Consider the following 26749-nt stretch of genomic DNA (forward strand, 5'->3'; position numbering starts at 1 on the left):
CCTCTGGAACCATCAGGGTCCAGGGGTCAAATATGAATAGGGATGACTGGAGATGGTCCTGGATCTGAGACACCCAGGGTTAAGTGACTTGCCCAAGATTACACAGCTAGTAGGTAATCAGTGTCTGAGGCTGGATTTGAACTCCCATCTTCTTGACTTCAAAGCCTATGCTCTATCCCTATCCACTGTGCTACTCAGCTGTCCAAATCCTCTTATAGGATAGTTGGGACTTTTTTTTTTTTAACTATTTATATTTATTCAAGGTAGTTTACATTTTCTGGAGAATGTCACTGCACTTCTTTGCCACTGCAAAAATCAGGAACTGCTATATATTTGTACATCTGGGTTCCTTTTTCTCTTTCTGAACTCTCTCTAGGAACACTGAGTAGAGTTACCACTTAAATGATACGTGGAATTTAGTAACTTCTGGGTAGTTCCTGCTTGGAAATTCCCTTGCCAAGAAGAATGGGACTTAGTGGGAGAAGCAGACCATGCTTGGCTGTCTGATGTCTGTGGCTGTGAGGAATATAGGGTGTTGGTGTGGAGGGGGGTCCCTTTAAAATCCATTACAGGGGTGGCTAGGTGGCGTCGTGGATAAAGCACCGGCCCTGGAGTCAGGAGGACCTGGGTTCAAATCCGGTCTCAGACTCTTCATAATGACCTAGCTGTGTGGCCTTGGGCAAGCCACTTAACTGTTTGCCTTGCAAAAACCTAAAAAAAATCATTAGAGAGGAGGAATGGACCCTGCCAATCACAAAACGGGGAGTTTCCCAAAGATGACAAACCCCAGATTAGAAGAAACTAGTCCTTAACCAGTCAAGAGTGACCTGGAGATCTTGACCTAATGCAACTGAGTTTGCACCGTTAGGTCATGGAATGTTATCCCACCCCCGGGGGTTGGGGCTCAGCAGCATACATGTGTTGTATGACGGGGGGCTCACATTAGGGGCCTGTCATGGGATGGGTGGACCTCTTAGACTGTACCTCAGACTCCACGAGCCTATTAACGCCCAAGAGGGAGGGGAGAGAGTTCTGAAGACTGTGAATGACCTCATATGCTACCTGGTGCCTCCCGCAGGGGGAGGTGCCCGCCTCCTGCCAGGTGAGGTGCCCGCCCCCCGCCGGGTGAGGTGCCCGCCCCCCGCCGGGTGAGGTGCCCGCCTCCCGCCGGGTGAGGTGCCCGCCTCCCGCCGGGTGAGGTGCCCGCCCCCCGCCGGGTGAGGTGCCCGCCTCACTCCAGCGGGCCTTCCTGTCCTCCTCGGTAGGCCCAAGGCTGCCAGCTGTGCCGGGGAGGGCAGCTCCTCGGGCAGCGGCGCCGGGCTTCCTGGGGGCTGCCAGTTGGCGACGCGGCCCGGGTGACCGAGCCGGGAGGGCCGGGGCACAGAAAGAAGGGGCGCCCCGGGGAGCCCGGGGGAGCCCGGGGGAGCGCTCGGGAGGAAGCCCCCACGCAAGGCCCGGACACGGCATTTTACATGCTCCAGGTCCTTGCGTGCCCTCCTCCCGCTGCCAGGCCCGGCTCCGGGGGCCCTCGCGGCCCGGTGGGGAGGCAGCCCCGGCGGGGCCCCCCTGTGCCCCGCGCGCCAGAGCACTGACCGCCCCGGGAGGGAGACGCTCCCGCGTCCCCCTAGTTAAAGACGAGAAACCGGAAGTCGGGCCCACGGGGGCCGGCGGGGAGGGCCCGGGTCGGGGGCGGGCCCCGCACGCAGGGGCGGGGCAGCCGGGAAGGCGCCGCCGAGCCTTCTGGGAGATGGAGTCCGGCGCAGAGCGTGCGCCCCGAGGCGCGGGTCGGCCGGCTGTGTCCGGAATCCATTTCCCAGAATGCCTGGCGATGCGCCTCCGGGCCCGGCGGCTTCGCGGCCGTCGCCTCTCCTCGGGGCTTGCGGCCGAGCGCACGGCGCTGACGCTTTCAGGGCCGGGCTCCGGCCGAGCTTTAGGCTTTAGGCCCGCCGGTTGGGCGGGCGCGTGAGCGAGCCAGTGCGCAGGCGCCAAGCCCGGTCCGCGCCGGGCTCCCGGGTCGCGCGCCTCGGAGCCGTGGGCCCGGCCCGTGACTGCGGCAGTGCGCACGCGCGTCGCGCCGTCGCTTCCGTTTGCCCCGGGCCAGCTTCGGGAGCCGACTTCCTTGGGGGCAGGGCGGGCCGAGTGCGCAGGCGCGGCCGCTGGCGCGCGCTGCACGTGTGTGCCTGCCAGGGAATGTTTGGGGCCCGAGGTGGGAGGAGGGGCGTGACGGGGTGTGCGTGAGGGGGTGCGTGGGGTGGGGGCGCCCCCGGGCCTGGGGCTCGCGGAGCCGCGGCGGGGCCGGGGGGGCGGGGCCGCCCCGGCGCCCCCCGACTCCGCTCCCGGGGCTTGGCTGGGCTCGGAGGCCGCCCCCATTCTCGGGGGGGCTGGGAAGAGCCCCAGGGGCGCCCTCCAAACGGGGGAACCCCCCGGCCAGATGGGCCGAGAAGCCCCTGAGCCCGAGCAGTGAGAACCGAGAGAGGAGGAGGGGGTGACCATGGAGGTCGGGGGGCCCCCGGAGCACGGGGCCCCCCTGCTGCTGCCGGACCCAGGTGAGGATGGGGGCGGGGCGAGGAGGGTGACGCCCCGGGCCCCGAGCCGCCCCCAGCGCCCACCCGGACAGGCTGCGCTTCCTGAGGACGGGCCTGGCGGGGGTCCCGAGGCCGGGCTGGGGGCGCTGACCCGCTGCTTCTCTCTCCCGGACCAGCCCCGCCTCCCCGGACGGCTCTGCCCCGGCCCTGGCGCTCGGAGGAGGAGGAGGAGGGCGTGACCTGTGGGCCCCCGCCCCTCGCTCAGGTGAGTTCAAGTTCACGGTCTTCCCCTCCCGGGCCACGTGACTGCTGTGCTCCGTGCCGGGGCAGGGCGGCCCTTCAGAATAGGAATCCCGGAGTTTTCGGTCCAGTGGGTATGATTTGAAAAGAGCTTCGGGAAAGGTCTGTCCAAAGGTCGGACTAGCCGATCTCAAAGATGCCTTCGGATTTTAAGAGTTTTCCTCCTACAATTTAGCAAACATTGACCCAAGGAAACTTAAACCGTCCCTAGGTTTCACTGTAGGATAGACAAAACAGATTGTTCGACTGTGTATAAGGATCCCTGTGGGCCACTTGTTCCGTTGTTACGGGATTTGGCCAGGGTCAAACAACTAGTAAACATGAAGAGATGAGTGGGAGTCTCATACAGAGATGGGGCAAAAGAGAGAGGCCAGGAGAAGCCAAGGAAGGAGCTATATAGGATGAACGAAGCTGTGAGGGAAGGAGGGTGTAGGAGACACAGAAGATGTCCTTCCTTGGTATTTCCTACTGGTGCTGTACTTCTAGAGTCTGGGGAACAGTGTTGCCCCACTTTTTACGTAGAGAGTGTCTAGAGGAAGCTATACAGAATGATTACGATGATGATACCCAATATTTACATGGGTCGAATGGTCTGGTTATTTAGGTTAGAGAAGACACGATTTACGTGAGTGCTTTGCCGATACTTTTGAAGGAATTTAAAAGAAAAGAGTACTTTTGTTCTGCTTGAGGGCAGAGGACCTCACTAGCATCAGTCTGTAGCACTCACAAGAAGAAGATGGTTTTCTGACAATTAAATCTATCAAAATGGGGAATAAGTTGCCAAAGGAGAGAGTGTGTGTGGGGTCTTAGTGAAGGTCCTAAAGAAAAAGCTCAGTGACCACTCATCAGTATTGTTATATACAGAGATCTTAAATGGCTATTTCTTGAACTAGAGGCCCCTAAGGTCCCATCCAACTCTGTAAATCTATTATTATGAAGAATATCACCCTTATTAATAAGGAACAGAGGGATAAGCAAGTTTCTAGAAAGCTTGGCATGAGTCATTTAAATCAGATTATCCTGATAATAGTTATGGACAAAAGGCCAATGAGGACAACAAAGAAAATGGGAAATATTTGTCAGGAGACCTGTTAGCTATCAGGGACATTGGAGCCACCACATTTATATTCCAAATTTACAAACTTTCCCTTGGAGCAAGGGGAAATGTAAACAACATGAAAAACATAAAGAATAAACCAACAGAATAGGTCCTATTGACATAAGAGATCCCTGAGGGAGTGCATGGTTTTGAGAGCACTGAAGGAAGAGTTTCCAAGAACTCATGAAAGAATATTAGTGGCTTAGAAGAGATCCCCAGATGTTATTCCAGAAAAGATTCTTAAAAAATATCTGTAGATCAGGGCGGCTAGGTGGTGTAGTGGATAAAGCACCAGCCCTGGAGTCAGGAGTACCTGGGTTCAAATCCGGTGTCAGACACTTAATAATTACCTAGCTGTGTGGCCTTGGGCAAGCCACTTAACCCCGTTTGCCTTGCAAAAAAAAAAAACCTAAAAAAAAATCTGTAGATCCCTTGAACTACTTTTCATCCCTACAAAATTTTTCTGAGGGAAAAAATATGCACAGGTATAACAGGGTCTGAAAGCATGAGAAGGGAACCAAGTGGTCCTATTCAAAAAGTCCTCTCCGCAGCAGTGATTTCCAAGTCAAAACAGGTTGTTATTAGGTGATTTGGCCAGGGTCAAACAAACTAGTGAGTGTCTGGGGTCTGATTTGAACTCATAGTGTTTTTGCCTCAGTGTGGCCTGGCTGTGTGTTTGACATTCCTGCTCTATAGTGCTCAGCTGGTCAATCTAGTGAAAGATGCAGAGAGTAGAAGGTTGATGGTTGACTAGAAGTGAGTATTTGATCCTATAGGGCAAAAACACTGCTGAAGCTTCTCTTCTACCATGGTGTGTCCCATGGATAGGTTAAGGTAATAGAAGCTTACTTGGTTGATACAGCTACAGAATTTTTGAATGACTTCTAAATTACTTATATCAAGCATAGCTTCAGAGAGGGAGACTACTGCAGTCACAGAAACTGTCCTGTTCAAGGTTCGTCACAGAAATGTGACAAAAAAGTTTGAGACATAATTTCTGAATAATTGATCATTTTATCAATAATGTTAGCATATTATTAATAAAAGACTGGTCATTTGGCCCTCTCTCTTAGACCAAAGACCAGTCATGGAACCACTCAATGCTTTTATGCCCTTGGAAGAATGGGTGTTCCTGAGGGAGGCAGCCAACTCTGCAAGTAATGAGAAGAATGAATATTATAATGAGAGGTGAATTTATTCTAATGAGGGGATGGGGTTAAGACTGGGATTACTCGATTTTGGTTGACAAGAATTATTTGTATCCATGTTGCCCATCTATCAAAAGGGAGAATCCTCATTTTCCCAGATCTGTCTTGAGTAAAACACAATTGGCTGGAATCCATCAATTAACCTAACTTTATCCTTTGAACAAATCTGAGTTCTTCCTCAGTATCAGTTTAGCATTTCAAAGTCTGAATAGCCTACAGGGTGGGAAAAAACTTCTAGTATATAATTCAGTAATTAATTATTAAACACAAGAGAAAAATAATCAAATCTCTCAGAAAAGGGTATCTTTAGAATATTTTCCAAACCCTCCTTCTTGTGAGTACAGCCTTGATCTGACTTCATTAAGAATCAGCACATTGGTGAGTCTCCTGGACAGTATCAAAAAGCTTTCGAAGTACTTTGACCTAGATATTCCCAGTGGAAAAGCCAGAGAAAAATGACTTGTCCAAGATGTGAAAAGCAGGCACAGTGATTGGCCTTGTTATTGGTCCTCAAATTCATATGTTATTACACAGTGCAGTTTGAAAAGGAAATAGACCTATAACTAAACAAATGGAAGAAAGCAGAACACCATTTGGGAAACTTTGCAGTGTTTTTTAAAAAACTATAAATAGTATTTTATTTTTTTTTCTAATTACATGGAAAGATAGTTTTTAACATTCATTTTTATAAGATTTTGAATTCCATATGCCCAGAGGGCAATAAAACTGTGCATACTCTTTGATCCAACAAATGCCCCTTCTAGGTCTGTATCCCAAAGAGATCATAAAAGTGGAAACAGTTCTGATAACCCACATGTACAAAAGTATTTATAAACAGCTCTTTTTATAGTGGCAAAGAATTGAAAATTGAGAGGATGCCTATCGATTAGGGGATGGCTAAACAAACTGGTATGTGTCTGGGATGAGATATCACTGTTCTGGAAGAAATCATGATCAGCTGGACTTCAGAAAAGCCTGGAAAGACTTACACGAGCTGATGTGGAGTAAAGCGAGCAGAACCAGGAAAATGCTATTCACATTAACAGCCACATCATGTGATGATCATGGATTGGCTCATCTCAGCAGTATAATGATCCAAGACAATTCTAAAGGACTTGTGATGGGGAATACCATCCAGTCCAAAGAGGGAACTTTGGAGTCTGAATGCAGACCAAAGCTTACTATCTTCAAGTTTTAAAATTGCTCTATTTTGTTTTTTTCCCCCCTTTTATTCTGATTCTTTCACAGCATGATTAATGTGGAGATATGTTTAACATAGTTGTACATGAATAACCTATTTTGATTGCTCTCTGTCAAGGGGAGGAGAGAGGGAGAAAGATGTGGAACAGTCAGGCAGTTTGGGATGCTTGAGAGGGAGGAGTGACCCTTGGTCTCCCCAACCCTTTTTTAATCCAGTGCTTCCCTCTGCTTTATTTGGCTTTGATGGGCATTTGTATGCATTTGTTGTCTCCTCCCAGGAGACTGTAAGCTCCTAGAAAGCAGAGATTGATTTATTTATTGATTTTGCCTCTTTTTGTCTTCCTAGTGCTAGTACAGTGCCTGGCCCACTATAAGGGTTTCCTGAACATTCATAGATTGAGGTTATGATTTTGTGGAGTTTATATGAACTTGATTTAGTACTGATTCCTGAATCTAGTTCAGATAGCAACACGCCAGAAACAGGGAATGAAGACATGTTGGGAGGCACGTTCCCTGGTTGAGCTCTTATGGGTTTGATCTAGGAATCGATGTCGTTCAAAGACGTGGCCGTGGACTTCACTTGGGATGAGTGGAGACACCTGGATCCTGCCCAGAGGGACTTGTATAGGAATGTGATGCTGGAGAACTACGAGAACCTTGTTTCTGTGGGTAAGTCCTCTGAGACTCAGAGTACATGACCCATGTCCAAGTTCTTCCGTGAGCTTGTGCTCTCAGATCTATCTGCCATCCCTACCTCCACTCTTTCTCATGTGCAGTTCTCTGGCAGCCCCCTGGATTCTCAACCTCCTCATGGAGCCAACTCACTGACATTTCCTATTGAATTTTTTCTTGATTATGTCTTTTATTTCTCTTTTTTTTTTTTTTTTTTTTTGGAATTTTTCCTCAATTATGTGTATTGCACCCTGTTCAGACCCACTGTAAACTTATTCATTGCCCATTGGGTCATATTCACTTAGAAGTCTTTGGAGACGGTTAGATTCCCTATCTCTCTGTCTGAATATTGAGAGTAAAAAGGTGGGTCTTTTTTGCCAGGAAAACTTGTAATCATTAAAAAGACTTTGAAATTTCCCAAAAGCAATCTAGCCCAACTTCCATATTTGTTCTCTAATGATGTTTCAACTTGTAATAGAGAAGATCCATCAGAGAATACCGGTTAAAGACATAACTCTTCTCTCTAGGTTTTCAAAACTGCCATTTCCTGCTTCTTTTCCTATCTGCTTGACTGCTCCTTTTCAGTTTCTTGCTGGATTTTTTACCTGGGCTTCACCAAGGCTTAGTCCTTGGCTCTCTTTTCTCCCTCTATAATTTTTGTTTGGTGATCTCATCAGTTCCCATGGATCTATGCTGATCACTCTCAGATCTGCTTATCTATTTCCAACCTCTGATAACCTCCAGGTTCACATCTCCAGCTGCTTATTGGAAATCTGAAGAAATTTTTTTTTTAGGTTTTTTGCAAGACAATGGGGTTAAGTGGCTTGCCCAAGGCCACACAGCTAGGTAATTATTTAGTGTCTGAGGTCAGATTTGAACTCAGGTCCTCCCAACTCCAGAGCTGATGCTCTATCCACTGTGCCACCTAGCTGCCCCTGCTTATTGGAAATCTAAAACTTCATATCCCCACAAACTCCTCCCCCTTTCTCTTTTTCATACTGTTAAAGTTACCACTTGTCACCCCCAAGAATTATTGTCATCCGTGACTCGTTTCTCTCACCCTCTATCTTCATAACATCCCTTCTATACCATCCCTTCTCTCTTCTGACATTGTCTCCGCTCTGGTGTAGGTCTCCACGTCTGGGCTGTTGGTACAGCAGCTTCTGATAATTTCTCTGCCTCTAGTCTCTCCTCACTCCAGTCCAAGCTGTCTGATTGTTTTTTTCTAGAAAACAGACATGATCATGTCCCTTTCTTTTCCTCTCCTCCTGATTCAGTTAACTCCTGCCTCCAGCATTAAATAGAAAATTCTCTGTTTTGGCATCCCAATCCTTGTATTTTCTTTTTTTTTTTAAAAAAAATTTACTTAATAATTTCTCTCAGTTATATGTAAAAACAATTTTTGACATTCTTTTTTTAAAAATTATTTAATTTTTCAACAACATGCAAATAATAGTTTTCAATAATCATTTTTTGGTAAGGTTTTGAGTTTCCTGTTTTTCTCCCTCCCTTCCTTCCTCTTTCCCTTTACAGAGAGCAATGTACTAGATTATGTGTGTATAACTATTAAACATTCATTTTACTAGTTGTCCCAGCCTCCCTGGCTTCTTTCAAGTCTCAACTAAAATCTTAAGTTCCTGAGAGACCTTTCCTCATTCCTCTTGGTTCTAGGGCCTTTATTCTTGTTAATCTCCAATTTATTTTGGGTATGTATGCACATGTATGTTTGTTTATCACCTGTTTGTACATAGTTGTTTGCATGCTATCTCCTTCCATTAGATTGTGAGCTCTTTGACAGAAGAGCTCTTTTTTTGCCTTTCTCTTGTATTCTCAGAGGTTAGCATGATAAAAGGCACTTGATAAATGTTTATTGATTTGATTTGACTTGAAGGATGATTCTCCATGGATGGTGAGGTCCTCCTAGTGTTCTTGTTTGTGAATAACTTTGTCCAAGTAGCAGCAAGCCTGGAACATTTTGGAGTCTTCTAGAAAAGAACTTATGAGCACTCTAAATAGATCATCACACACAAAAATAGAAGGACAAGGGGAAGAAGATCATCTGTAATCTGTTGTCTAGATTGCTTGATGCATTTGGATAGACAGCTTGTAGAGCTTGTCTGTCAGTGTTTGGGATAGACAGTACAGTTGCATGTAGAATTTGGCCTAGAATTATTCATATTCCCTTGGAATATAAAAGTCTATTTCTAGGCTCCTCTCTTCCACCTTCTATGTTTTTCTCCGCTTCCTACTTTTCTCCAAGTCTGTTTTTTTCCAAGTATGTTTTTTTAACAAGGCAATAGGGTTAAGTGACTTGCCCAGGGTCACACACAACTAGGTAATTATTGAGTTGTCTGAGGCTGGATTTTGAACTCAGGTCCTCCTGACTCCAGGGCTGGTGCTCTATCCACTAAGCCACCTAGCTGCCCTGCCTTCTATTTTTCAATGAGTAGAACTGAATGCTTAGATATTTTTGTATTCTAAGCATTTTCTCATTTTTTTCCCCTGAATATAGGAATCCCTGTTTCAACAATGGACATGATCTCCCTATTGGAGAAGCGAGATGTACCATGGATACCAGAGGGAGAAGTCTTCAGTGGTTCTTGTCCTGGTAAGTGAAAATCAGGCAAATGGACATCATTGTAAGCCTCTCATTGGATCCCTTAGGTTGCCACACTTTTTTAGTGGAATGACTAGGTCATGACCATGTGATTACTCTTGTTTACTGTTCTATTGCTTTCCCAAAAGATGACACCATGTAGCTCTCCTTCAAATTGAACAGATGTGATGTATCTTAGAAATGTATTCTGAATTCTTGAAATTATTGTAAAGTAAGAACAGGGTTTTTTTTTTAAGGCTTTGCTTTTTATCAACTTGTAAAATTTTCCTATTTTTTTCTTTTTAAAAGGATCTTTTCTAGTTTTTAAATCACCTTTATTTTCCTGTTAAAAATTTTTTGTTTTTCTGTACTTAACACCAATAAAAAAGACATCACATGTAACAGCAAATCTACATACTTAAGTTTCCAGGGCTTTAAAATGATTCAAGAAATTCAGCTCTTTATTTTCAAAGCTGTTGGACTTGGTTGTTTCTGCTAAAATGTTTTGTGTCTTTTAAGTGTTGCATTAATAAACTTTTCATTCTTTTGCTTCTTATTTTTATGGTTTATTTTCATATTATTATAATAATCTTGTCATGAAAGTAAACATAAACCCCTCTCCCCCAAAAAAGATAGAGAAACCACAAGAGAAAGGAAGAGGGGAAAAAAGTGTACTTCAGTCTTTGTTTAGATTCCATCAGCTCTGTGTCTAGAATGATTCTTTATTGTAAAGTCCATCACAGAAGTTGTTTCAATATTTTTTCCCACAGTTGCTATTCCTAACTGTATTTTCCTCCATTCTATTCTTCCCCCTATTTTCCTCCATTCTATTCTTCTCCCTTCCTTTTATTCTATTCTCTCTCCTTTACCATGTCCCTCCTCAGAAGTGTGTTGTATCTGACTACCCTTTCCCACAATCTTCCCTCCTTCTATCACCTACTCCCCCCTTCTCTCCCTGTCCCCCAGTCCTTTTTCTCTCATTTTTCTCTAGGGTAAGATAGATTTCTATACCCTATTGAATGTGTATGTTATTTCTTTACTGAACCATTTCTGATAAGAAATGGTTCCCCCTTGCCCTTTCCCCCTTCAACTCCATTGAAAAAGCTTTTTCTTGACTCTTATGTGAAATATCTTAGCCCCTTCTTCCTTTCTTTTCTTCCCAGTATTTTCCTTTATCATCCATTGACTCCATATTTTTACTATATTGTACCATTATATTCAGCTCCTTCTTGTGCTGTGTCTATATATGCTCCTTCTAATTGCTCTTACAAATGAGAAAGTTCATATTTAGTTATCAGTATCTTCTTCCCATGCAGGAATACAAGCAGTTCAGCATCATTAAGTTTCTCATAGTTAGTCCTTCTCATCCACTCTCTCTATGCTTCACCTGAGTCCTGTACTTGGAGATCAAATTTAATGTTCAGCTCTGCTTGTTTCCAAAGGGAAGTTTGAAAGTCCATCTTTTCCCCGAAAGAGGATCTCAGTTTTGCTGGGGAGTTGATTCTCAGTTGTAAACCAAGATCTTTTGCCTTTCCTGAATATCATATTACAAGCCCTACGAGCCCTTAATGTTGATGCTGCCAGATCCTCTGTAATCCTGACTATAGAGCCATGGTAGTTGAATTGTTTGTTTCTAGCAGCTTGTAATATTTTCTCTTTGACTTGAATTCTTGAATTTGGCTGTAGTGTTCCTGGGAGTGGGTTTCCTCAATATTTTACCCTTTACTTCTTGGGATTTCAGGACAATTCTGCTGCATTATTTCATTATTTCTTGAAAGATGAAGCCTAGACTCTTTTCCTGGTCATGACTTTCAGATAGCCCAGTGATTCTTAAATGATCTCTTCCAGATCTGTTTTCCAGGTCAGTTGTTTTTCCAATAAGATATTTCACATTTTCTTCTAGTGTTTTGTTCTTTTGGGTTTGTCTTATTGTTTCTTGATTTCTTGCAAAGTCATCAGCTTCTTCTAGTTCCATTTTGTATTTGAAGGAGTTATTTTCTTCAGAGAACTTGTTTATCTCCTTTTCCAACTGGCCAATTCTGCTTTTTAAGGCATTCTTCTCCTCATTTGCCTTTTGGGTTGCTTTTTCCATTTAACCTAAACTGGTTTTTTTTTTTTTGTTTGTTTGTTTGTTTTAGGTTTTTTGCAAGGCAAATGGGGTTAAGTGGCTTGCCCAGGTTCCACACAGCTAGGTAATTATTAAGTGTCCGAGACCAGATTTGAACCCAGGTACTCCTGACTCCAAGGCCAGTGCTTTATCTACTACGCCACCTAGCCGCCCCCTAAACTGGTTTTAAAAATTTTTTTCAGCATATTTTTTGCATCCTTCACCAAGCTGCTGTCTTGGTTTTCATGATTTACCTGCATCACTCTCATTTCTCTTCCCAATTTTTCCTCTACCTTCCTTACTTGCTTTTCAAAGTCTTTTTTGAGTTCTTCTATTGCCTGATCCCATTTCCTATTTCTCTTGGAGGTTTTGGATACAGAAACTTTGACTTTGCCATCTTCTGAGTGTATATTTTGATCTTCCATGGGACCAAAGTAATTTTCTATGGTTAAGTTTTTCTTTTTCTGTTGTTTGCTCATTTCCTCAGCCTGTGAGTGATTTACTGCACTTCCAAGGCTTTGGTGAGGTTTTGGGACACCCCACAGGGACCTTAATTCTTCCAAGGTCTTATGAGAGGTTCTGACTGATCATTTGCCTGTGCTCTGATCTGTGGATGATCGCAGGCCCTCCCCTCTGCCCTGAAGCTGTGAGGAGGGTCCCTGCTCCTCTATGGTTGTATGGGGGGCCCCACAATGCGACCTAGATCTGAGTGTCAGCAAACAGCAGAGTGCTGCCCCAGGGATAGCAGAGAGGCCTTTGCACTCTCTTCCCTCCTCCAGAGCTGCGCTCTGGAAGTGCTGGTTGGCAGTACCTCATTATGTATCCCCTGTACCCTTCATAACAAATAACCAAAATCAAACAAGACAAATTTCATGCACTCACTACCATACCTTGTTAGCTAAAAAATGAAATAACAGAGTTAGTCTTATTAGTGAAGTTTTTTCTATAGGACCTTACCAAAATCCATGGGCGGGTGGCATCCTTGCAAATACCAACACAGTACTAACTGAAAAATCAATATTTTCAGAATTTTACAGATGATCATAAACTTTTGGAAGCCAACCAATCAGGTTACACATTTACACATAAAGATGTCATTGATTATTTTGTGATTATCTAAGCTATCCATAAGGTCTGTTCTATGTCAGAACTGATGAAGATCCAATTAGCCCCAGGACTTCTGACTTCTCTTCTACCAAAGTGTTATAAAGGTCAGAATTTCTCTCTTATCTAGATAACCAGAGCTGTTTTCCTGTCTTAGGATGGCCTTTCTTCTGTTACATAAACTTGAAAGCTATCCTTGCAAATGCATATAAGAGGAGGACTATCTGTTTCACACAAAGCCTGCCTTTGCCTTTATCTAGAGACACAGACTTTGTGGAGGGGCAGAGGTAAATATTCCAGACTTTCAGACCCCCATTAGAGGCTGATAGAACAACTTTTTTTTTTTTTTTTTTTTTTTTAGGTTTTTGCAAAGCAAATGGGGTTAAGTGGCTTGCCCAAGGCCACACAGCTGGGTAATTATTAAGTGTCTGAGGCCAGATTTAAACTCAGGTACTCCTGACGCCAGGCCCGATGTTCTATCCACTGTGCCACCTAGCCCTCCTGATAGAACAACTTTTGATCAGAAATATAGATCAGAAATATTTAATTCTAAATTAAAGAATATCAGATTAGACAACCTAAAAGTAATTATATTTCTCGTTCTGATTTTTTATCAGTTTCATTTTCATAGATATTCCTCATTGCTCCATTCCTCAATGAACCATTTATCCATGAATCTAGAAAATTATAATACATCAAATTAGTCTAATGATATAAGCTATGTTCTACGTTGCCTCACATTGTGAAGAGTAGAGGCAGTAGACACATTTTCTTATCTTCTTTGGGGTTAAGCTTAGTTATTATAATTTTACTTTGTTTAGTTCTTTTTTAGTTCCCCCCTTTCCATTTATTGAATATTTTGTTTTCCTGGTTTGATTTTCTTCATACTACACTGACTTATGTCTTTTCCTGCTTCTTAGAAATTTTTGTCATTATTGTCTTTATGGTACAGTAAAATTCAGTTATATATACACATACTATGATTTTTTTTTTTTTTTAGGTTTTTGCAAGGCAAATGGGGTTAAGTGGTTTGCCCAAGGCCACACAGCTAGGTAATTATTAAGTGTCTGAGGCCGGATTTGAACTCAGGTCCTCCTGACTCCAGGGATGGTGCTCTATCCAGTGTGCTACCTAGCCACCCCCATACTATGATTTTTTAAAACATTCTCTTTAATATTCAAAAAACTGCAACATAATGGAACATTGACTTGGTTGTAGCTCTTTGATACTGTTAAAAATAGTTTATGAGGGCTGCTAGGTAGCACAGTGAATAGAGCACCGGCCCTGGAGTCAGGAGGACCTGAGTTCAAATCCGGCCTCAGACACTTAATAATTACCTAGCTGTGTTGCCTTGGGCAAGTCACTTAATCTCATTGCCTTGGGGGAAAAAAACCCAAAACAATTCTCTCAAAATAATACTGTTATGAATATTTTGGTATATATGACACCCCTTCTGAGTTTTATTTTCTTGAGATAGATACCTAGTAGTGCGATCTCTCATTCCAAGGGTGTGTATTTTTTCACCTTAATTCCAAACTAGTTTCCAGAGTGTTTGAGACATGCACAGTTGTACCAAAAGTCTATTAGGGTGGGAGAGTCTTGCCCAACTTAGAAAGTGACTAAAATGTACATGCACATTAGTCCAAAGATCCTACTACAGTTTTCAAGGACAGGAAGAAAGGTCCTATTTTTCCACTTTTTTCCCATTATTTACCTTGAGATTCTCAGTCTTTTATTCCTTCAGTGAATTTTCTTTGTTGGTCTGCCTCTATAAAAAATACCTGCTATCATTTGATATCTGAAGTAACAAATTCACAAATTAATTTAGGTAATATATTGGCATTATTCAATGCTTCCCAAAGAACAATTCTTATAACATACATTTATGTATTTACATGAACACATAACTCTCCCTTTCCAATCTGTATTTTTCCATCTTCCCCACAAGAAAATAGTATTGCATTTTTTTTTATTGAATACTGCTAAACTCTTAAGTTTACTTCAAGTATTACTCTTTTCTACTATTTTAGTAGTACGTGGCATGATTTCTTTATGAAGCCATGGAATCTCTTTTTAATCATTGCTTCCCTGTCTAGCTGTTTCCATTTATCTCTTAAATAATATGCTTGTCTTGATTTTTTTTCAGGAATTGAAGGACAAATTCAGTTTACATACTGTTCTTTTCCTCTTGTTGAAGATTGAGGTCACATTGCCCCTCCTTCCATCTTGTGGTCAGTCTCCTCCTATTTTCCTTGACTTCAATCATCACCCATGATGACTCAGCAGTATACAAATACAACACCAAATGCACAAAAATACAGTATTTTCAATTTGGATTTATACTTGGTTTTAAGGATATGTCAGCATTTGGGAAACAGTATAATCAACTTTTTTTTTTTTAAAGCACCAAACCACACAAACATAATAACAATTATATGCCTTAAAAGCCTTTGACAAACTATAACATTCATGGGGAAAAAAAGCTTTCTAAAATGAAGGCTTGTCATTTCCATTGTTGCATATTATATAAGTTATATACCTAAAACCAAAAGCCAGAATTATCTATAGTAAATACACATATGTTTGTATTCTTAAAATCCAACTAATTATATATTGGGGAATCAGTATTTCTGTTATGTTTTGTGTCAATTCCCTGTAACTTTTAGAAAGCGTTTTAAAATAAATTTTTTTTTTACATTACCTTTATTTTCCACTGTATAACCCTACCCTTCCCAGAGTGTCATGCTTTATAATAAAGATTTTTGAATAGAAAGAAATGTTGTTATTGCAAAACTGAACAAAATTGAGTCTGATGTTATGCAGGAAGTCTTGGTGTCATTTTCCATGATAGCTTAAAATAGTACTGAGACTTGGGGATACTCTATATATTCCATTTTATGGTGGATGTAGGAGCAGGTAAACTTTTCTCAGATCTTATTCATCACCAAGCTTGGATGTTATACTTTTTCCACATTTGGTTCAGATGGCTTTTTTTACTCTTTCCATTTATATTGTAATTTTTTTGCATATTTTCTGCTTCCCCTGTCTTCACTTTGCTTAAATTCATATTACTTTTCCATGCTTCTCTCTGTTCTTCATGCAGTAGATGTCTCGTATTTTAATACTATTTGAAGACACCCCCCCCCCCCCAAGCCCTACATAAGTTTCTTATTTTAACATAAATTTCAATTTGGTTTGCATTGGCAAATACAGATGCTCAGATATAGTAAAAAATCAGGACTTTCAAAAAAGTGCTCTGTGTATTTAAGGTGAAAGTCAAAATCATACAATGACACATGAATATACTTGTGTCTGTAAATGTTCTTTAGTGTTTCTTTACCTAAAAAGATGGTTTAAAGATCAGTTCTAGTACTACCTTCTTTTACCCTTCTTATGTAGCTTTATAATGTAGTTTTGTCATTTCTGTTATCTATATAATGTTCAGTGTGGATATTTTTCCTTCAGATCTTATTTGTTAGCTTCTACAAGGTATAGAAGCCTTCTTAGGTTTCCTTGATTCTTTTTCATCCTTCTGATGAATAATATTCCATTACATTAATAGAACATGGAGCAGTTAGATGGCACATACATAGAGTGCTGGGCTTTAAAGTCAGGAAGACAGTCATTCCTGAGTTCAAATCTGACTTCGGACACTTTGTGGTTGTGTGGTGACTCTGGGCAAGTCACTTAATCCTGTTTGTTTCAATTTCTCATTTTTAAAATGAGCTGGAGACAGGAATGGCAAACCACTTTAGTATGGTCACCAAGAAAACCCCAAATGGGGTCATGAAAAATTATAAAAAACATTAATAAAGCATACTTTACTCCCCTGTTCCCCATTTCTTAGATACTCATTTTATTTCTTAGTCTTTATTATAACTAGTGATTCTTCCAGGAATATTTCTTTTCACTCCTTGTATCATTGACCTTGAGCTGGAGAGAATTTGAGGGCCCCTCTAATGCACCTGATTTTAGAATTGAAGCATCTTAGGTTCAGGAAAGTTGTATTTTATCTAAGGTCCATAAGTCATTAAGAGGCATGAATAGCAACTGAATCGGGTTCTTTAGCTCCACTTAGTGCTTATTCTATTGTAACATTGCCTCCATTCCTGTCCAAATGTCACTTTAAATATAAGAACTAATAATAATAATAATGACTTTTCCCAGTTTCTTTTCTTTGTTATTTTGGAAATATTCTTGTTAAGGAAAAATACTCTATTTTTATATTATTAAATAGTGTTCTCTTATAATGTTTTTTCCCCATAATAGATAACTATTATTTCTTATGACACTTGTGTATAATTATCCATTTTCTTAGCTGTGTATCACTTGGGACACCTGCTCATATCCTTGGACCTGTACAAAGATGTCTTAGTTACCACATACCATACCATTACACTGAAGTCTCCATTAATATATTTATTTTTACTAGTCAGCTTATAGTAACCCTTAAAGGAAAGGCATCTCATTCATAGCAATAATAGTAACAACATGCACCATCTAAGTTTTCCCCAAATATCTTCCCACACTTTGGATTTCCACAAATACACAACTCTCATTGGAAGAACGCTTTCTTTCTTTCTTTCTTTCTTTCTTTCCTTATTTATTTGCTTATTTATTTGTTTGTTTTTGCAAGGCAATGGGGTTAAGTGGCTTGCCCAAGACCACACAGCTAGGTAATTATTAAGTGTCTGAGACTGGATTTGAACTCAGGTAGTCCTGACTCTAGGGCTGGTGCTCTATCCACTGTGCCACCTAGCTGTCCCGGAAGAATGTTTTAAATAGGGATCTCTTGTGTGGCATGAACACATGGGAAACCCATATGACCAAGACACCCATAGGGATGTAAACACATTTGACGAGGATAAATGAATAGAGGGTTATCTCATACTTCTAATATTGCAGTGTTGCAAATATCTTCCATTGATGTTACTATTTTTTCTCTCTTCCTCACTGGTTATCAGTTCTTTGCTACTCCATACAGGGCATTGAATCTCTGCTAGACTACTTTATTGCTTATCATCGGTCTTAATCTTACCTTGATTATGTCTTCATGGAAACCTAAACTCTGTTGAAAATCTAGTGATAGTAAGACTTTACCCTGTAGAGAAGACCTACAGGGAAATCCCCTAAATCTTTGAACTCCCACCATTTTCTGGGTGCTTTTATGGTAGTAAACTTATCCATGGCAAGGGAGGACTATAGTATTTTTTTGGTTAGATTTTCATTTGCTTATCATCATCTCTCTCGTGTCTATATAGATCATATTTTGGGTAAAGAAAAGGAAAATCCTTGTGAATTTTGTCCACTGTTCTCCAAGACATAAATGACATCTTAGTCTCTATTTGTTTTTAGGCTATATTTAAAATTAAAACAAAATTTTATGTGTAATTATAATTATTTTTAGCTTTTTTCCCCTTTTCATAATCCATGTGGATTCCTATAATCTATAATGCCTTTCTTCAAAAAACATATACCAATTTTTACATAATTGAGATTCATGTAACTTTAGAGAATCATAGAACTTCAGTTTTGGACAAGACTCATATATCTAGTTCATGTTATCTATACCACAGTGAATGAGTGAGCATTCACATTGTGCCTGAAGAATTCCTATGAAAGGAAATTCATTTTTATTTTGACTTCAAATTCTTTTCTCACCCATTGAGAAGATAGGCAGTATCCTATTGATTATACAAGTAAATTCGTGTAAAGTATTTCCATATTAACCAAGTTGCACACAATCAAAAAAAAGGTAAGAGAAGAAAAGAAAGGGGGAAAAAATATGACTTAGTCTGCACTCAAGAGTTCCATAATTCTTTGTCTGGAGGTAGAAAGCTTTTTTTATCTTGAGCCCTTTGGAATTGTCATGAATAATTGTCTGGTTCAGAGAGGTAAATCTTTTACAGTTGAACATTCTCACAATATTGCAGTTTCTATCTACAATGATCTGTTTCTGGTCACTTCATTTTGCATCAACTCTTTATAATAGTCTTCTCAGGTTTTCCTGAAACCATCCTCTTTTTTTTTTGTAGCACAATATTATTCCATCACAATCATAAGCCACAACTTGTTCAGCTATTCCCCAATTGATGTATAGTCCCTTCAATTTCTAATTCCTTGACATAAAAAGCTGCCATAAATAATTTTTGTACAAGTAAGCCTTTTTCTTTTTTCTTTTTTTTGATTTCTTTATGGTACAAGACCTAGTAGTAAGCCCACTATTTCTGTAGGCAGCCTTTGACACTTTTAGAATGTTTTAATTGTTGAGAAATTTCTTTTTGAAATTGAACCAATTTGCCTTTTTGAAATATCTATCCCCTGTCCTAATTTTAAACTTAGGGGCCACCTGTTTCAATCTTAATATATTTTTCACATCAGGGCCCTTTATATAATTTACACAGTTATTTTATTCCCCAGAAATCTTCTGCAGAGGCAGTATAGTAGAACAAGTCTTGGGTTCATGTTCTTCCTCTGACATATCTGGGTCGTGGAAATTCCTTATCTAACTCCCTATTCTGACAAAATCTCATGTCTTGTGGGAAAAACAAGACTGTTGCCTAGGGCAAACATCCCTTGTTCCTTCAGATTCTTGTATAAGATCCAAGGCTAATCACCATGCTTAATCTTATTTGGATGTTTTCCAACTTAATACCACTTTTTAAATATAGCACTTAGAACTGAATACATACTGCAGGTGTGTTTTACCAGGACATAGTCAATTCTTCCATATTTTTTGCCTCTCAAAGCAACTTAAATGATATTTGCTTGATTGATTGCCATGTATGCTGCTTTAATTCTGTTGAGTTTTTGAATCCCTAAAGTCCTTATACCTTTTTCAGATGAATTGCTCTCTGGCCATACCTGCCTTGTTTTGAGCCTTTTTTTTTTTAAGCTTTTTTGGCAAGGTAATGGGGTTAAGTGGCTTGCCCAAGGCTACACAGCTAGATGATTATTATATGTCTGAGGCCGGATTTGAACTCGGGTACTCCTTACTCCAAGGCCAGTGTTCTATCCACTGTGCCCACCCCTGTTTTGTGCCTTTCAAAATGAGCTTTCCAATTAAAATATGTTGACATTTATATTTATTACATTTATTAGTTTCATTCCATTGTTTTAGCTGTTGATCTCTTGGAATCCTAATTCATATATCTTGTTAGCTCATCCTTTTTGTTTTGTGTCATTTGTAAATTACATTGGATAAATATATATTCATTCAAGTCTTTGATGTTTAAACAGATTTATTTATCTTTTGTTTTTAGTTCACTGAATCTGGGAATATTTTTCCTTTTGTTTAATTAATTACTTTACAAAACTATACCCAAAAGAACAAAAGAATTTTAATCTCTTCTGGACCAAAAGTGACTTTGCAAGCAGACTAGTAATATTTTTAAAAATAATGATCCCCTATTACATTGAATGATAATATTAATCACTACAAGAAATCATGTTTAGGTTTTTGTTACTTTTTATTTTTGATGAAAATCTTTTGCAAGTCAAATGAATATTTTAATAGCTGATGCCTTTTGGGACTGCTTTTAAAATATAATGTTGTAGATGAACAAAAAAATAATGGTTTTATATGGGTTGAATTTGCTGTAAACCAAAATGTATTTATTTAATAAATATTAGGTTTAATCTAACTTTTCTCTATTTTTTTTTTGAAAAATATAATAGGTCTCTCTGAAACATTTTTTTGTCCTTTTAAGAATTACTGAATGGGGGTGGCTAGGTGGCGTAGTGGATAAAGCACTGGCCCTGGAGTCAGGAGTACCTGGGTTCAAATCCGGTCTCAGACACTAATTACCTAGGTGTGTGGCCTTGGGCAAGCCACTTAACCCCATTTGCCTTGCAAAAAAAACCTAAAAAAAAATTACTGAAAATCCCTCTCAAATTTCAGTTTTTCCCATTTGCTCAGATTTCTAGACTATCTCTCTTGTCTGCATAGATTCCAAGTTGAATAAATTTTCTGAGCTAATTTCTGTCATACTATGTTTTTCTTTTCATCTCCATTGCTGAAGATATTTCTGTTTTTTACTGAGTATTGTTTTTAATGACCTCTCTTAAGTGCTTTCTGTGCTCTTATATGTAATTCATTTTAGTCCTAGCCACCTAGGTATGGCTTTGTTGATATCTTCTCATTTGTTCTTGATATTATTTAAATATCTCAAACATGGATACCTTGGTTTCTGTTAAGATTCAGATAAATATAAATTCCTGGGGAGGAGACCCCAGATCCTAAATCTACTACAGCTTTTTCCCTTGCATGTGTTCTAAGTGTATCTTGTGTATACCAATTTATTCTGTGTTGTTGACCCTGTTGGAATCTAAGCTTCTCGAGAACAGGAACTATTTGTTTTTCCTTTGTAACCTCATTACTGGACACTGTCCCAGTATATAGCAGGGACTAAACATATATTTGTACAAATTGAACTTCAGTTTCAGAGGAGAGACAGCAACTAGAACTTGATCTAAAATTTTATGTCAGAAAAGCAAATAGTGATTACTGACTTTATAAAACTTTTTTTTCAGATTCCCTCAATGAGAAGACCAAATTTGAACCTAAAGATTCAAATCCAAGACAGACCTTTTGTATGGGAATACCATCCAAGATAACAGTGTGCAAGGATACATTTGCCTCTCATTCCAAGATGAAAGAAGCAAGTGAATGTGCAGTTAACATGGAGGAGCCAAATCGCAATCAGGAGAGGGAATGGAGACAAAGAGTAGTCACTCCCAGACCAACTTGTAATCAAGTGAATGCATCTCAGTACAATGCTAGAAATATTATTTTAGTGTCAGACTTGGTAGCAGCATCGAAAGGGATGATGGGAGAAAATCTCTATCCAGAAAAGTCCCTTGGAAAGAGCTTCAGGGATGATTTTCCTTACTTAATTTCATACGATGCCTTTGCTTTCCAAAAGGAACTTTTTAAGTGTACCAAATTCAAAAAGCCCTTTAGTTACCATTCAGACTTAATTAAATTTCATAGAGTTCATGCTGGAGAAAAACGACATGAACAGAATTTATGTGGAAAATCATCTGGCGGAATACCAGATATTATTGGAAACCAGAGATTTCATAGTGGAGAGAAAAACAATAAATATTGTAAAGATGACAAAGATTTTGGCTATGGGGAAAACTTGAATAAATGTAATCTAATTTATACTAGAGAGGATTCCTTTGCATCTAATGAATGTGAGGAAGCCTTCAGTGAGAAGGAAATTATTACTTCATCTCTGACAATTCACACTGAAGAGAAAATTTCTGAATCTAAGGAATATGAGAAAACTTTCAGCCAGAGAGGAAATTATATTAGCCATCAGAGAACTCATATTAGAGGGAAATCCTTTGTGTTTGAGGAAAATGGGATAAGCAGAAAGGAACAGTTTATTGTGCAACAAAGAATTCATAATGAAGAGAAACCCTTTGTATGGAATAAATTTGAACCAGGCTTCCAAAACAAAGTAAGTCTTATTACCCATCAGAAAAATCATTCTGGAGAGATATCTTTGGCATGCAATGAATGCAGGAAAGGCTTCAAAAAGAGTGGGCATCTTACCACACAGCAGGGAATGCACATTGAAGAGAAACCCTTTGCATGTCATGAGTGCGGAAAAGGCTTTAGACAGAATGCATATCTAATTATCCATCAGAGAACTCATACTGGAGAGAAACCCTTCACATGTAATGAATGTGGGAAAACTTTTACCCAAAAAGCAAGCCTCATCACTCATCAAAGAACCCATACTGGAGAGAGACCCTTTATATGTAATGAGTGTGGGAAAACTTTTACACAAAGGGCAAACCTTATCACCCATCACAGGACTCATACCGGAGAGAAACCATTTGCATGCACAGAATGTGAGAAGACCTTTACCCAGAAGTCAAGCCTCATTACTCATCACAGGACTCATACTAGAGAGAAACTCTTTTCTTGTAATGAATGTGGGATTGCCTTTACCCAGAAGTCAAGTCTTGTTACTCATAGAAGAATTCATTTCAGAGAGAAACAGTTTGTTCCTAATGATCGTGGGAAAGGCCCTCAAAAGAAAAGACTTCTCCATCAGGGAACTCAAACTGGAGAGAAACCCTTTGAATGTCATGAATGTGGAATAGGCTTTCGATACAAAGTAAATCTTAATATCCATCAGAGAACTCATACTGGAGAGAAACCCTTTGCTTGTCATGAATGTGGGAAAGGCTTCAGACAGAGTGCACATCTTATGACCCATCAGAGAACTCATACTGGAGAGAAACCCTTTGCCTGTCATGAATGTGGGAAAGCCTTTACCCAGAGGTCAAACCTTAACAGCCATCAGAGAACTCATACCCAGGAGAAACTGTTTGCGTGTAATGAATGTGGGAAAACTTTTACCCAAAAAGGAAGTCTTGTTACTCATCAGAGAACTCACACTAGAGAGAAACAGTTTATATGTAATGAATGTGGAACAGGCTTCTTACACCGAGTAAGCTTTATTGTCCATAAGAGAATTCATACTGGAGAGAAACCATATATATGTAACGAATGTGGGAAGGGCTTCAGGCAGAGTGGACACCTCATGATCCATCAGAGGACACATACTGGAGAGAGACCCTTCACTTGTAATGAATGTGGGAAAACCTTTACCCAAAGGTCAAATCTTACTAGCCATCAGAGAACTCATACTGGAGAGAAACTCTTTGCTTGTCATGAATGTGGGAGAGCATTTACCCAGAAGGGAAGCCTTGTTACTCATCAGAGAACTCATACTGGAGAGAAACAGTTTGTATGTAATGATTGTGGAACAAGTTTTCTTCATAGAGTGACCCTTATTATTCATAAGAGAACTCATACTGGAGAGAAACCATATGCATGTAACGAATGTGGGAAAGGCTTCAGGCAGAGTGGACACCTCATTACCCACCAAAGAACTCATACTGGAGAAAAACCCTTTGTATGTAATGAATGTGGAAAAACTTTTACACAGAGAGCAAACCTGACCAGTCATCAGAGAAATCATACTGGGAAAAAATTCTTTACATGTAATGAATGTGGGAAAACTTTTACCCAAAAGACAAACTTTAGCGCCCATCAGAAAACTCATGCTAGAGAGACACCCTTTCTTCATAATGAATATGAGAGATCTTTTACTCATAGGACAAGCCTTATTAACTATCATAGAACTTTTACAGAATGAAAGTCCTTTATTTGTAGTTAACGTAGAAAAGGCTTCAACCAGAGAAGACATCTTATTATATAATGGAATTAATCCTTGAGAGAAACTGTAACAAGTATGGGAATGCCTTCAGTGGGAGGGGATGACTCCTTGTATATTAGAGAACTTACACTAAAGTAAAGCATTTTAATCGTAATAGAGTTGCATCAAATGGTTCATTGTCACTGTATTGGGTGGAACATCTCGGGTATCTGTGTTTCACTGTGAACTGTGTGACATTTTTACAGTGACTTATAGAAATAACATACTCAAAAATTTTTCAGATGACCCAAAACTGGGATAGACAGTTAACACTACATGAGCAATCTAAAAGGATTGTGACACCTTTGGGCTGAAAAATGAAATTCAGTAATGATAAATGAAAATACTTATAATAGGGAACAAAACAATCAACTTCACAAATGAATGTTTATTAAGTCCTATTTGTCAGGCTGTAGATATAAAGAAATAAAAAGCAGTTGTTCACAAAGTTCACATTCAAGTGGAGTAGACTGCATATAAATAGTTATGTGCAAAAGATCCATACAGATGATGGATAGATGGAAGATGATCTCCCATTCCTAGCTGGAGATGGGACAACCAGGCATGGGACAACCAATGCAAAGCCACAGCATTGTAAGGGTGAGCAACTGGCAAGTAGGCCAGTATAGCTGGATCAAAAAGCCTGTAGAATAGATTAAAGTGCTCTCTTAATGGAAACTGTCCATTTTGTCTTCTATGAACCTCTCAATCAATTCTTTGATCAACTCTTCCCTCTCCATCAATAGAAAGGTACTTTCCTTGTTTCTCTAATTTCCTTGTAATTTTACCCTTTACATCTAAATTCCATATCGATTTAGAGGATTTTTTTTTGTTTTATTTTGATAGTGTGAAATGTTGGCCTATACCTAAATTTCTGTCCACTTGCCTTCAGTTTTCCCAGCAGTTTTTAATCAAATAAATATATTTTATTTGCCAGAAAGGAGTCCTTTATCTGTTCTTATTTCTGTGTTGTATATTAATCTTTTTTTAAACAAATACCAAATAGTTTTAATCATATTGCTTTGTAATAAACACTATTTTTTGCCCTTGTATCTCCAGCACTTAGTATATAGTAGGTGTTTAATAAATGTTTATTGACAGACTGCTTTATTTTTTCAGGTAATTTTTTTTTAAATCTCATTTCTTCCCACTCATGGGATACGTTTTTTAAAAATAATAAAAAAAAAAGTCCTTAATACACGGCTAATCTTTATAATAACTCGGTTGTAGTTGCTGTCGTCTCATTTTACAAATGAAGAAACTGAAGTATACAGAATTTAAGTGACTTGTCTAGGATCACACTAAGTGCCTGAAGCTGGATATGAACTGTGATACCTAGCTGCTCAGTAGCATATGCAGAATGTGTAGTCAAAGCATATTATATCACAAATCATAGGTGGTCAAAGCAAAAAAAAATTCCTCAATTTATTAAGCACAAGTCTTCCAGAAACCTCTGTATCATGCCAGATTAAATCTGTTTGATAGTCACCTCTCTGTACCTTCTGCTCCCCTGATTGGACCTCTGACTGGAGCCTTGATGTAAGACAGGGGCTCATTACAACTTCTCATTACCACCAGCTATATTTCTCTTGGGCTTCTCATGCCCCATTGCCTTGTACCTCCATCCCCTCCCTCTCCCCTTTCCTTTGGTTTGTTGTGTTCCTCCATTAGATTTTGAGCTACTTGAAGATGGATTATTTTTTCAAATTTGTATTCCAACATAAGTATTTAATATTTATTGCCTGAGAAACAATTTTTATTAATTTACCACTTTTTAAATCCAAGCAATTCTAGCAAAGAGAAATGTCCAAATATGTTTGCAAGACATTTCTCTCCTAAAGGGAATTTTATGTAGCATTTATAGAACAAGGAAAATATCACAAAGTTTTAAAACACTTAGGTTAGCATTCTGTTTCATTTAATAAATCCAATCATTTCTTCTTTCAGAAATCCACTGGAGAATGTTTTGAGCTTTGACTTACAGGGGTAAGAAACAAGCACCATTAACATTATTAAGAATGGGTGGGGGCGACTAGGTGGCACAGTGAATAGAGCACCGGCCTTGGAGTGAGGACTACCTGGGTTCAAATCCAACCTCAGACACTTAATAATTACCTAGCTGTGTGGCCTTGGGCAAGCCACTTAACCCCATTGCCTTGAAAAAGAAATCTAAAAAAAAATGGGTGTCCCCAAAATTAGACATCCTGGGGCACAAAAAGCATAGCTTTTTTAATCCTAGACACTCAAGTCCTAGTTCCCCAATTGATTGGTATCACAGAGGTAAAAGCTTATCTGAAGTGCCTAATTCCCTCCTGTGTAGGTCTCCATTCCTTATCCAAACTCACCTTCCCCATGATTTGGTGACCAGACCCTTAAGATGGATAATGCTTTTAGGTGAATCTGACCCCTAGACTGGTTGCAGTTTATTCTTGAATTCAACCCATGTTCTAATTTTATGATTTCTTGCTTTCTTGTCATAAATTCACCTACTTATTAGCAGAAGTAGATTGCTTTCTTTTTGACTTCCCTCTATTCTGTTATATGTCAACTCATCTTTTTTTTGGCCTAGGTTTTTTTGCAAGGCAGTGGGATTAAGTGGCTTGCCCAAGGTCACACAGCTAGGTAATTATTAAGTGTCTGAGTTTGGATTTGAACTCAGGTACTTCTGACTCCAGGGCTGGTGCTCTATCCACTGTGC

General features: G+C 39.9%; 1 protein-coding gene across 4 annotated transcripts; it reads left to right on the forward strand.

Annotated features, from left to right (window-relative positions):
- Window positions 1-2292: 2292 nt before the first annotated feature.
- Window positions 2293-25161, forward strand: LOC141489097 (uncharacterized). 4 transcript variants are annotated; one of them, XM_074189749.1, is made up of 5 exons: window positions 2293-2546; window positions 2702-2790; window positions 6875-7001; window positions 9517-9612; window positions 21344-25160. In XM_074189749.1, the coding sequence occupies exons 1-5, from the start codon at window positions 2492-2494 to the stop codon at window positions 23989-23991; spliced, it is 3015 nt and encodes a 1004-aa protein (XP_074045850.1). In that variant the 5' UTR covers window positions 2293-2491; the 3' UTR covers window positions 23992-25160. The 4 variants fall into 4 exon arrangements, with proteins under 4 accessions (XP_074045850.1, XP_074045852.1, XP_074045853.1 ...); XM_074189751.1 differs by lacking the exon at window positions 2293-2546 and adding an exon at window positions 4998-5112 and having other exon boundaries at window positions 2701-2790; XM_074189752.1 differs by lacking the exon at window positions 2293-2546 and adding an exon at window positions 4998-5081 and having other exon boundaries at window positions 2701-2790.
- Window positions 25162-26749: the final 1588 nt, after the last annotated feature.

This window comes from Macrotis lagotis, chromosome 5 (genome assembly GCF_037893015.1).
Source record: "Macrotis lagotis isolate mMagLag1 chromosome 5, bilby.v1.9.chrom.fasta, whole genome shotgun sequence".
Classification (NCBI taxonomy): Eukaryota; Metazoa; Chordata; class Mammalia; order Peramelemorphia; family Peramelidae; genus Macrotis; species Macrotis lagotis.

Excerpts from the sequence above, each read along its gene's own strand:
- LOC141489097 (XM_074189749.1), top strand. The coding sequence starts at position 2,492 with ATGGAGGTCGGGGGGCCCCCGGAGCACGGGGCCCCCCTGCTGCTGCCG. Across the intron at positions 7,002-9,516 it reads CGAGAACCTTGTTTCTGTGG|GAATCCCTGTTTCAACAATG; the intron begins GTAAGTCCTCTG and ends CCCTGAATATAG. Across the intron at positions 9,613-21,343 it reads CTTCAGTGGTTCTTGTCCTG|ATTCCCTCAATGAGAAGACC; the intron begins GTAAGTGAAAAT and ends CTTTTTTTTCAG.